Below are 13,574 nucleotides of genomic sequence, written 5' to 3'. Positions count from 1 at the left end.
CATTATATTCAACAATTGTGGTAACTGTTGATTCTGATCTGATTCCGGAATTAAATCATGAGCTGCACACTGATGTGAAAGATCTGACACACATTGTGAATAATAATAAGGATTTTATACATTATTTTGACAATATTTGATGATCTAATACATGGTGAAAACAAAGCAGAATTAACTTTCTAAACATGCTCCACCTTGTTCCATGCACCAGAACATAGCACTTAATTTAAAAAGACTATAGAAACTGCATAATTTGAACATCCTTTGAACACTCAATGAAGTGTTCCAACTGATTTTTTATATGTGTACAACTTTGACAGCAGAAGGAACACAATAAAATTGAGCACGCTCAAGACTGTGAGTAGCAAGAAGAAATAATCAAGGTGACCATAGTTTAGTTTGTCAGGTAACCATCCAGGACCACCATTCATAGTTGTAACCTTTGTGACAATTGTTATGAGCAAAGAGCTCAAGTACTGTCCAAATGCAAATGCTAGGAGTTGGAGAGCAGAACATGTGCTTCTCATGGCATCAGGGGCTTGCTCATAGAAGAATTCTAACTGCCCAATGAAGGTGAACACTTCAGCACAACCTATGATAAAATATGGTGGAACTTGCCAAAATATTGACATGGGAACCTCCTTCAGTTCATAATAATTGTGCCTTCTCACCATTTTAAGTCTCACATTCTCCAAAACCACTGCATATACCATAGAAAATATGGATATGAAAAGGCCAGTGCCCATTCTCTGCAGCTGAGTTAGGCCATTTCTGCGCCCACTGAACTTTCTTGCTATTGGAACAATGATTCTGTCATACACTGGGACCCAAAAAATGACACTGATGGTATCAAAGACAGAAAGAGTAGCTGGTGAGATTTGTATCTTTGTGTTTCTCACATGGTTATCCATGGTGTCCCCTTGCAGTATGAAGTAGTTGCTCATTTGACTATAAACAGTTGAAAATATGATGCCAGTGGCCCATATAGGAAGCAATCTTACAATGGCTTTAATCTCTTCCACTTGAGTCACAGTGCAAAGTCTCCATGGATTTACTGGGTCTTTCCCATTATCTGAATCTCCTACCACTGCTGCTTTGTCAAAGAATCTGCAACGCACAGGTGGTAAATGTGAATACAAAACTAGATAAAGTAATAGGGCAGTGTCTTTTTTCATTTATCTTTTCTGACTTAAAACTAAGTTGTTGTGTATAGGTTAAAAGAAAAACTAGACAAATGTTCATGATTTCCAAAAACTTAGACAAATGTTTATAAGTCTAATGATTTATGAACTTGTCCTTATTTGATAGGATATATCAAATAACATGTGAAATTATCCTGAGTCTCGAACACTAATCTTAAATAATGCGTTCATGGAACACATCGAACATCAACACTTTATAACATATGAAAGTGTTTAATTTAAAAAAATTGGACTCATTATCTATCAGTGACACCCACATGAGACAATAAAGGGTGTGTCAAAGGGTATTTTTCAACTAGAGGAGAAAACATAATGAAATTTGTGGCTATTGTTTACCTTAATCCATTTGAGTGCTGAAGCTTGCGACTTCCTTGAATAGCTGATTCTGAGTCTTCCTGTATCTCATATAACCCAGACTTATCATTAGGTACTTCAACATCATACTTTCTTAAGGATGCAACTACAACCTGACACATGCGAGTGAGGGGGCTACCTCCTGGCTTCTGATTCCGATACAGCTTTGTACCTGAAAAGAAACTCACCACTGCAATTGCCATGGCCACTGCTGGAATGCCAAATCCCCATCCCCAACTTACAGTAGTTTGTACCCACACCAATAGAGAAGCAGCAACAAGGGCACCAACATTTATTGAAAAATAGAACCAGTTGAAGAAAGAACTCTTGTGCTCCTTCTCAGCTTTATCAGCATCATCAAATTGGTCTGCACCAAATGATGAAACACAAGGCTTTATCCCACCAGTGCCAAGAGCTATAAGGTAAAGAGCCACAAAACAAATTGCTCTCTGTCCCTCAGTAGCATGACAATTCTCTTGTGGATCGCAGGTTGGTTTCATGCCAGGAACTGATGCAGACAATGTCAATAGTGTCATTCCCTATGCAAGAAAACAAAAGATTTGGTTACTTCTCCCATTTTCATTTGGTTTCATTTTATTGATTCTCTCTTTCAATCTTCTAAATAAAATATAATAATTTAGGGGTGTTCAATCTTTATACAAAATGTTCAAGGTCCACCTACCTTAATAATCCAAAAACAAAATAAAATTATTGTAACACAACAACTTTCAAGCTCCAATCTTACCACAAACACACTTAACACGAAATGTATAATCTCTGAGACGACATTATCTCTTCGACTCTACCATGATAGTTAGCAGTAATGGTGTAAAGATTGAAGAGAATGTACTCACAATAACATAAACTACTGAAAAATAAAGAATGGTGAGATATCTTCCAAGATAGGCATCAGCCACAAAGGCTCCTATCAATGGAGTGATGTAGCATGTTCCACCCCAATTTGCAACGTTCTTGGAAGCAGTAGCACCATGCTGATTTAGTTGAGTCTTGAAATAAGACACAAGATTTGTGCTCATCCCATAGTATGCCAATCTCTCACTGCATTCATTTCCTGCAAATTGGTCTGATTAATTCCTTAACCCACAAAACATAAACTGTTGGAGAATAGAGATGCACAATGGTTACCTAAAATAAAAGGGCAGGCTCTCCAGGTTCCAGTTTCCTTTTTGTTAGCACGATTCCCACGGTAATCCACTGTTCCATCTTTTGTGTAAACATCTTCCTCAGCCATTGTAGTTCAGTGGAGGGATAGTGGAATTTGCAACCAATCAAGCTAGAAATTGACATGTCAAAAGCCAAAAACCAAGAATGTCATTGAAAATAAACTCATTATTCTTCTTATCCTGCATAGTGTATAGCCACTTGGTTAGAAAGTGCAACCCTTACCTTCCATAAAATAATATTGTTCAGCTTGAGATGAAGGTAAGCAAAACACTGAGTATGGCAAATGTTTGATGAAGACTACGAGTGAGAGAAAAAGTTATATATAGTGTTTTTTAGTGTGAGACTAGGATGACGTTTTGTTCAAGGCATTGAATCTGCTGAATCTTATGCAGACCTATGCAAACAAGAGGTCAAATCCAATCATTAGGGAGCTGCTTCTGCTTGTCATATATATATATATATATATATATATATATAGTTATTATGAACCAAAGTTTGTGGTGAAAACTAAATTGCAAAATAATGCAGTAAAATAGTATATGATCATCTGTAAATTGTAATGTGTTTATTTGCGTGACGTTGGGTTTATCATTGGTGGGAAAGGGACAGGTATAATATAACAAGGACAATAAGAAACGAACACTTTCTTGTTTCTAACCCATGAAAAATATTCTAATGGATATATATGTCTGGAAATTAATTTCTCCAATGCAAGGTTATAGATCAGATTAATTTAAACGCATTAATTTCAAATTCAATTATATTTAATGGTTTAGAACTACTGTGTTACTGTTACATATTTTTCTTATCGAAAATGTCGTGAGAGTTCTGCACTGGAAAAAAAAATTGTCACGAGTTGAGTTTTTTTTAAAGAAAAGTGTTGGAGACCCCACATCGACTAGAGATTAGGACATTTCATTGTATATAAGTGGGTGCAAACCTCAATCTCATATATTGATTTTATGTATTGGATCTATCATGACACATGCTATTAGTTTTATGAGGTTGAATTAGACTTTGTTTGATGAGATTGGACCCATAATTATCTAATATTTATGCTAATATATACAAATATAGAAATATATAATATCCATCTGTATATATACTGTAAAAGAGTGGCATCTCGATTTTATATTATATACTTTTGACAAAAACAAAACCCAATTAAGATAATTTCAATAATAACAAGTTAAATAAATATTATATATGGTTGTTAGATGAGTTAAGGATAATGGGTTCAAAAGATTTATAAAAACAAATAAATACTCAATTCTTAAAAACATATAAAATTTTATAAAATAGTTGAAGAAACCAAGAAAAGAAGGCTAATAGGAAGAACTGAAATGAATGAAGAAGATACCAAAAATAGAAGAAATGGAAGTAATATGCATTGCAAGCAGTGATATTAGAAAAATTACTTTGTGTATTCTAAATGAGAAAATAAATATGGTTCTTTAGATATATGGCCCCTAAGAATGGTTAGAGTTTTTATAAACAACTTAACATCAACTTCTCTTTATTTTATAAAAAATATATAAATATTATATAGTACAAGCTAAATCAACACTTTAATACATCTTTTGTAAGAAAATAAAATAATATACATAGATTTTTTTTAATTTAAAATATTATCTTAATTTCTAAGTTAAGTTATACCAACTAACTAAAGATGAACACCAAATTATTAACTTAATATAATATATTTAATACATTTCAAAATATTTTTAGTCAATAGTCATATTTTGTAATGTTAAAATAACTTCATAAATTTAGTGTTAGTTAGAATGAATACATAATATAAATAAATAAATAATATCGACTTGATTGTTAATTACATATTTTTTTCAATTAGTGTATCGTTTACTTTGAAATTGAGAATTCTATTGGGATTTTATCCTTAAAAAATATTTAAATTATCATTTAGTTAAATAAATTCAATATAAATAATCACTAAATCACAATAGTTCAAAGACTATATTGATAAACATGCATTATATATACTTGAGAAAAATAAAGAAGAATTCATGCTTATCTACATGATTTTTTTAGGTGAGTACATGAAATATTATGTCATAAAATATCATACCTTTTTTTTTCAAGAAAAAGAAAAAGAAAAAGAAAGGCTTACGTGTATAAACCTAACCAACTATAAATGTGTGTTCACAGTGGTGTACGTCAACCATTGTAACTAGTACACGCTTCTTATTTGTTACTACTTTTATACATCATCACATTATTCACTCATTTAAATTTAATTAAGAGAAACACAAATATTATCACGTTTGCATGTCTATATTAAAATTAAAAAAATATATAAAATATCAACTTTTAATTTTTAAATATAAAATAATTAGTTGCTATGTTGATTAAATTAGAGACCTTTAGATACCGAAAATAGTTTCAAAATTGGTATCTAATTAGCTATCAAGGTTTTAACTTAAAATTATTTAGATTCTAAATTTGATAGCAAAAATCTTGGTTGCTAATTAGATACCAATTTAGAAATTATTTATCAATAATAGAAACTAATTTAGAAATTAATAATTTTTTCCGTCTCTAAAATTGTCTCTAATTTAGTCACTATAACAACTAATTATTTTTTGTCTCTAAAATTGTTTTTTATTTAATGATTTTCTTGTACTGTATGGTATACTTTTTGATGTTTTGAAGTATCTTCTAAAAAAAAAATAGTTGACACAAACCAATTTATATTTTTGAAGGGATGCGCTGGTAATACGCAGTCGGAGTATCTGGATGGAGTAAAAGGATTTTTGCAATAGAAGCATCTGCTCCTTACATTATATTAATATGACTCTTTGGAAGAGTATTTGTATCGTGCAAATATTATGTATTTTTTTGTTTTTGTTGTGTTTGTGGTTTGTTAAAGTGTTGTGCTTTTTGTATAAGAGATTAAAAAAATATCTTATACTTTTGGAGGCTAACGTTTGGTATGCATTTTGGAGTTTGTTATGATGATATACCCTGACTAGTGTCATGGACGAACTTTTTTGGTTGTTTTGTTAAGGTAAAAATTTATTGATAGTTTCTGTTGTGAGTTTAGGATAAATTTTGAAATAAGGTTTTATATTTTTTTTTCTGTATAAGAGTTGAGTTATCTTTTAAGTGATTCATATTTATTTATTATTTTTCTGATAAAAAAAGTCACGGTTGAAATTCAAGTTTATGATTAAAACTTTACTTGGCATGTTAAAATATTACTTAAATTCACTAAAATTTGTTAGGCTTAAAAATGCTTAGATATTAATTACTTCATCTGTTTGAATTTGGTGAAAAGAAAAAATAGAAAGATTTGTGAGATTGATGAATATGATGAGAAGAGTTGTTTAATGAGATGATGATGGTACCAACTCCTCCAATGGCTGCTTTTCAGGGAAAGAAACTTGTAATTTTGATCTCATAATAATGCCAGCAATTCCCGAAAACCATTCTTCACCAATATTTATTTGTTGGGCTACCATTAACGTCACCCTCACCTACCACCATGGTAATCATCCATTGGAAAAATCTTAATTAGTTCATCCACAATAGTATAATTAATAACATTTCTTTAACCCTTTGCTTTTCATTAAAGACTAGTGTTTTAAACATTATTATTTCATTGTCATATTTCACATATGATAGTTATCTTAAAATTTATATCCATAATAAATTGTGATGAGATGATAGTAAAAAAAATATTGTATATTATCAATACCTAATCATTATTAGCACTATATATTAGCAATGAATATTAAACAACGGTACTAATAATGAATATTAAAATAATAAAGGTATATTGAGAGAGAAAAATATTAATTAGATGTTTAATAAAATGATATTTGTTCTTACTCTGTGGAAGTACTTCTCTCTTTCTTAATGATCCTAGTTAAATTTACCGTGAGGTCTTCAGTCTTTGATCAGGTGAATACTTGTAAAAAGTAATATGATGTCTAAATTAGGGTTTGATATGAGATAAGTGATAGTAGTAAATATTATTCAATGCATATTTTTATCTTGATTGATGTGCACATTTATAAGATTATGATTGATCTCTCATACTGAATCTAGATTATGATATGTTATCAGATTAACCTCATTTTTTATCAACAATAAATAAATAAAATAAAATGAGGCATTTTCAGGGTATCATAATCCTTATATAAAAATCCTAAATCAAACTTTCTAACACCCAACCAGCTGGGATTCAACTGACATTACAACACATCAACCATATTAACATACCAGATTAAAATTACAAGAACACAACAAAATACAATTACATCAACCCTCCAAAGAAATCATATTCTCAAAACAAGACACAACAGTCCAACAACTATCGAAGTAACCTTGTAGTTAAGATAATCATAGTGTATTAGGAATGTTTGTTAGTTCTATAAAAATTATGTAAGCCACATCACTCATATTGGGTCATTAATGGTGTTCACTTATAATCTTTGATGTTCGTCTAAAATATTTCAACTCAAAGTGAAAGGAATTAAAGCTTGATTCAAATAATGGCAAAAAAATTTCAAACAGATAGACTTTTTAGTTATTAAAAACAACTATTTGTTTATGTGTCACAGTTTCACTTTTTTACGATAACTATTTTCTTACGATGATGTCAAGTTCCTCACCAATCTATGGAGTTTGGAGAATCTGTTAGAAGCTTCTTTTTTAATAGATCTTTACCATTAATATATTTTTTTTACGAAAACTAAGTTCACAATAAAGTTTATATTGGTCTTTTCGTAAAAAAATATCTCAAATAATTATCAGTACACATATCTCAATTAATTATCAGTACAAATTTAGATCTTTGGATCAAGAATTTTGCGTTTAAAAAAATAACCAAATGAAAAGAAAAAGGAAAAAAGAGTTAAAAAATTATCTGATTTTCTAGATATGAAAGTTTATAGTACAGGACTATTTTCAACTGTTTTTATTTTTCTTTCCACTTAATACATGTTTTTTATATATTAAAACTGATTTTTTTATTGAAACAAATTAATTATTCTAAAAAACTTTTTGACAAATTTATTAAACAAAAACTAATTTAACTATAATCAATTAATTATTAACATAATTTAATTTCTATACTTATTCTAAACAAGAAGATGATTAGATATAAACTAATTTTAGAGACTAAAATAATTAGTTACTATTTGATTAAATTAGATCTGTTTATAAATTAAACAAACTAATATTTAAAGTAGTTTGTATTATTAATTAAAATTTAAAAATATTTTTTAAATTAATATTTAACTATTAGCTACCAAGATTTTATTTACTTACTATTTTATATTTTAAATTAGTCTCTATTATTTTTTTGGAAATTAATTTAAAATCTAAAATATTAGTGCTAAAACTTCGCTAACTAATTTAGATATTTATAAATTATTTTATAAATTTTTATTAATAATAGAAACTACTTTATATATGAATAATTTTTTAATCTTTAAATTAGTATTTTATTTTTCTCTCTAGTTATTATTTAATAATTTTTTTATAGTGACATTACAAATTCATGTATGTGAAACAAGTGAGATTAATCTGGTTATTACTACCATTTGGGAGAGAGCCAAATTAATTACAAGTTAATTTGCATTGAAACAATGACATATTTTCAACAGGTGGAAGCTGTCACAAATTTAGTTTGTAACAACCAAACCAAGAACTCCAATAACAAACTAAAAGTAACAGTTTTTGATTCTTAAACATTTGGTGTTGTGTATTTGTCATCTCATTGACTTCATCCGATGAAACCGTGTATCCATTCCACCAATTGCCATGTTAGCTGAGAATCGTTGTACTTCACCCAATATGGTTCAACCAAACCCAGTATCTGATCTGACCACCTAGTCCATCACAAACAAATATAAAAAAAACATCACCTGCAAAACTCATCTTTCTTAGCTTCAAAAGTTGTCTTAGTCCATCTATAACTTGCTACTTTATGTGACACACAAGAAAAATAATGCAACTTTCTGGCCATCTTCTTTGTGTCTTTTGGTGTATATTATTTTATTAATTCTACTATTCTGTCTTAAGTTTTTCTTCAACCAACTGATTAAAAGGACATGACAACAGAGAATACCTCTTTATAAGCATGCTCCTTCTTACTTGCTTTGCATTGTGCATTCCACAGAGTCCTACCATCTCTGCTTTGTGTGGAGGCAGAGAAAGTTCATGATGTGGATTAAAATCATTCTTCTATTAGCAGCTTGCATGCTTCCTCTTTCAGTGGAAGCCATGGTTCGCCACTACAAGTTCAACGTAGGTGCAGTGCATTGCATATTGCATTACACTCTCATTTTAGTTATCATGATAGAAGTTGCTTTCTCCATCAGTTAAAGTCTTATTTCATGTAAAAAGTGTTTTCTGTATTGTTTCTTAGTAGAGAGATCTTACTTTTTACATCAGCTAAATCTATATCCGTTTATGAATAAATGGTATAAAAACGCTTGCTTAGAAAAGCATGCATGCTTATGTTCTCTCACTCAACTACAGCACTTGCTTGATATATGTGTTATAGGTAATAACCTAAGTTTATCACTTTTGAGTGCTTCTGATGCAGTTATTGTCTCATCTAAAACTATTCATTACTGCATGAAAGAGCCTAAGTGTTGTGTAGCTAGTTCAGCTGCTATTTGGATATTAAGAAAATGCAATTTAAGAACTAAGAAAAGTGTATACCTTCATAAAGGTATAGCTAGGTGTAATGTTTGTATTTTCCTATTACTGTTGCCAGTTTTATCAGCACTGAGACACCTTAATATATAATCTTCTACATGTCATTGAAGTGAAGCATACTAGCCTAAAGTAAATGTTCATGCATACATGTTCCGTAATTGGTTTATGTTGTGTGCAGGTGGTGGTGAAGAATGTCACAAGATTGTGTTCAACCAAGCCCATAGTAACAGTAAATGGAAAGTTCCCAGGCCCCACCATCTATGCTAGGGAAGATGACACTGTTTTGGTGAAGGTGGTTAACCATGTGAAATACAATGTTAGCATCCACTGGTGGGTGTGCTAGAATTACTATACTATACTCTAAAGTCTAACTTTGAATGATATTTTTACATTTCTTTTACTAATTTGATGGTGAATGAAAATTGAACAGGCATGGGGTGAGACAATTGAGGACAGGCTGGGCTGATGGGCCTGCATACATAACCCAATGCCCAATTCAACCGGGCCAGGTGTTTGTGTACAACTTCACTCTCACAGGGCAGAGAGGGACACTTTGGTGGCATGCACATATCCTCTGGCTCAGGTCAACTTTGCATGGTGCATTGGTCATTTTGCCCAAACTTGGAGTTCCTTACCCTTTTCCCAAACCCAATGCAGAGAAAGTTATCCTACTGAGTCAGTTCCTCTACATTTTTCTTTATATTCTTTTCTACACTATAAATAATTTTATATTGTTCATCAATCACAAACTATTATATGTATAATAATTACCTTAAGTATCATACTAATAATGTATAAAACTATTTTTTATGTCACTAAGTGTTCCAATCTATACCTGTCTTTTGCATGTTCATGAATTAGAGAAAAGAAATCAGATTTTGCCAACCAGTTAAGGTATTCAAAACAGAAATTTCTATTAGAAAGCATAGTAAAAATACATTAATAACACGTTTTAATAGAAACTTTTATGTTTTGAATTCATTAATAACTAATAGTAGTATATATATGGACATGTTTGATATAATTAATAAATGTCAATGTTTCAAAATTTGAATTTTTTCAGGTGAATGGTGGAAATCAGATACAGAGGCCATAATAAAGGAAGCCTTGAAATCTGGGTTGGCACCAAATGTCTCTGATGCCCACACCATTAATGGTCATACAGGATCTGTTCAACAGTGTGCCTCTCAAGGTGAAACTTACTATAAGATGGACAAAAATTCACTTACAGTTTCACTTGGTTTGAATTTTTATTTTCATTTGAAAATCACAAAAATGTCAAGTATTTGATATTTTTCTTTCTGCATAAGTATTTAAAGGTGAGACACTATGTGAAACCATGATCACAACATTTTCACTAGAGACTGAATAATGACTTCCACCATGCAGGAGTGTACAAACTTGAAGTTGATGCTGGAAACACCTACTTGCTAAGAATAATCAATGCTGCACTAAATGAAGAGTTGTTCTTTAAAATTGCAGGTCATCAACTCACTGTTGTTGAGGTTGATGCTGTCTACACAAAACCTTTGAAAACTAACACCATAGTTATAGCACCTGGTCAAACCACAAATGTGCTTCTGAAAGCCAACCGTGCCACTGGCAAATACTTAGTAGCCGCCACTCCATTCATGGACTCTCCTATTGCAGTGGACAATGTGACTGCCACTGCAACATTACACTATTCAGGCTCACTTAGTTCCACCATCACAACCCTCACTTCATTACCTCCCAAAAATGCCACCCCAGTTGCAACCACCTTCACTGACTCACTCAGAAGTCTAAACTCCAAAAACTACCCTGCTAGAGTCCCTACAAAGGTTGACCATAACTTGTTCTTCACTGTGAGCCTTGGAGTCAACCCTTGTCCCACTTGTGTCAATGGTAGTAGGGTGGTTGCAGCCATCAACAATGTGACCTTTGTGATGCCAAAAATCTCTCTTCTCCAAGCACATTTCTTCAACATAAGTGGAGTTTTCACTGATGATTTTCCCAGAAAGCCTTCAGTGGTTTATGACTTCACAGGGACACAACAACCAGCAAATTTGAGGACCAATAGAGGGACAAGGGTCTATAGGCTTGCCTACAACTCCACTGTTCAATTGGTCTTGCAAGACACTGGAATGATCACACCTGAGAACCATCCTGTTCATCTCCATGGATTCAACTTCTTTGTGGTTGGTAGGGGACAAGGGAATTTCAACCCCAAAAGGGACACCAAAAAGTTTAACCTTGTGGATCCTGTGGAGAGAAACACAGTTGGTGTTCCATCTGGGGGGTGGACTGCTATTAGATTTAGGGCTGATAATCCAGGTGAAGTGGTCAATTTCACTGTGTTTGAAGGTTACAATGTTTATACAATAGAAAGTTATTGCATGTCTCATCTTTTTCTTACATGCTTTTCTTTGTTTTGTTAGGTGTTTGGTTTATGCATTGCCATTTGGAAATTCATACAACATGGGGACTAAAGATGGCATTTTTGGTGGACAATGGTAAAGGACCAAATGAGTCAATACTACCACCTCCAATTGATCTTCCCAAATGCTGAGTTTGCTTAAGGAGGAAGAGAGGGAAACATCATAACAACATTTTCTAGGAGCAAATAAAAAGGACAAGTTGAAAATGGGAAAATAAGACCAATTAACATGTCTTCACTTTCTGTATTTTTTCCCTGTAATTTTTTTTCATTTTTTTTTTTTGCATTATTTCTACTTCTCATCTTCTTCGGAAATAACTTAGGCTATATATAATTATGTATACAACATTGAATATAAATTTAAAGGATTTCATCAATGTCATGTGATTGTGCACTACAAGAAAATCATTAAATAAAAACCAATTTGTAGATACTAAAATAATTAGTTGCAATAGTAACTAGATTAAAGACCATTTGGAAGCTAAATAAAAAATTGGTTTCTAAATTAGTTTCTATTATTGTTAAATAGTTTCTAAATTGGTATCTAATTAGCAACCAAGTTTTAACTACCAATTATTTAGTTTCTAAATTTGGTCTCTAAAATAATTAGATATCAATTTAGAAACTATTTAATAATAATATAAATTAATTTAGAAATCAATTTTTTTTTGTAGTTTCTGAAATGTTCTTTAATTTAATTACAACTAATTATTTTGGTCTTTAAAAATTGATTTTTATTTCATGATTTTTTGATGAAATATATTTGGAGGTTGTTAAAACGGATAAGAATAGAAATATTTTTTAGAAAATAAAAATGACAACCACATTTTATATCACAAACAATGGTGAAACTTAAACAACAACCAATATTTTAGCATTAATAATTTAATGGTAACAATTGAAAAATACAATAGCTAAATAACACCACTCTAATATTAGTCGCTAATTAATCAGACACTAAACTTTTAGCACGATAGATTTGATTTGATTCTTACTTTGATTATTAATTTAATGACAAAATAACCTAAATAGTGACCAACTTGAGGTTACTGAATACTATTTTTTGAAGTGTCTAATGATTTATGAAATTTTACAAAAATAAAAATAAAATAATGAACTAATTAAAAAATATTATTTTTCAATAGAGAGATAGTAAAATTTTAGAATATTCATATATAAAGTGAAAGAATTTATAATAGAAAATTTTAACTAAAAGAATACTTATTCTAAATTGAATTGTAAATTATAATTGAATATAAGATATTTATTCTCAATTAGATGATTAGATGTAGTATGATTTGATCATGAAAATATATTTAATTAAGTTTTAAGTAATTCTAAAAATTTTGGTATTTTCAATTAAAAGTTTTTATAAAAATATCTATTTTGTTGAATGTCAAAATATTTTTTCATCTAAGTACCATGTCATTTTGATTTTTCTATCAATGGAATGACGTGATCATTATTCTAGTTTTCTCATATCTAGAAGTTGGAAACAAAAAGAGAAAAAATAGCACTTACATCATTTCATTAACACCAAAAATCTAACAACAAAATAATTAAATGAAAATAAAAAATATTTTTAACACTTAACATAATTTTTTTAACATATACTTAATTAAAAATATTTAAAATTTATAATATAATTAAACTTAATTCAATCTTACAAATATAGTAAATAGATAAAAAAAAACTAAAAATATTAGAAAAGAGACTTAAAAAAATAA

General features: G+C 30.3%; 2 protein-coding genes across 2 annotated transcripts; one reads left to right on the top strand and one right to left on the bottom strand.

Annotated features, from left to right (window-relative positions):
* Positions 1-97: 97 nt before the first annotated feature.
* Positions 98-3,033, bottom strand: LOC137827080 (protein NRT1/ PTR FAMILY 8.1-like). The gene is made up of 5 exons (XM_068633290.1): positions 2,964-3,033; positions 2,703-2,850; positions 2,411-2,628; positions 1,539-2,095; positions 98-1,107 (listed from the first exon to the last, which is right to left on the bottom strand). Exons 2-5 carry the CDS (start codon positions 2,806-2,808, stop codon positions 273-275), a joined length of 1,716 nt encoding a protein of 571 aa, XP_068489391.1. The 5' UTR covers positions 2,809-2,850; positions 2,964-3,033; the 3' UTR covers positions 98-272.
* A 5,841-nt stretch (positions 3,034-8,874) lies between these two features.
* LOC137826602 (laccase-4-like) lies at positions 8,875-12,229 on the top strand. Its single transcript, XM_068632625.1, has 6 exons — positions 8,875-9,014; positions 9,610-9,761; positions 9,862-10,106; positions 10,495-10,623; positions 10,821-11,744; positions 11,849-12,229. Exons 1-6 carry the CDS (start codon positions 8,928-8,930, stop codon positions 11,977-11,979), a joined length of 1,668 nt encoding a protein of 555 aa, XP_068488726.1. The 5' UTR covers positions 8,875-8,927; the 3' UTR covers positions 11,980-12,229.
* The last annotated feature ends 1,345 nt before the right edge of the window (positions 12,230-13,574 follow it).

Source organism: Phaseolus vulgaris, chromosome 8, assembly GCF_000499845.2.
Source record: "Phaseolus vulgaris cultivar G19833 chromosome 8, P. vulgaris v2.0, whole genome shotgun sequence".
NCBI lineage: Eukaryota > Viridiplantae > Streptophyta > Magnoliopsida > Fabales > Fabaceae > Phaseolus > Phaseolus vulgaris.
This window is presented reverse-complemented; position numbering and strand designations above follow the sequence as displayed.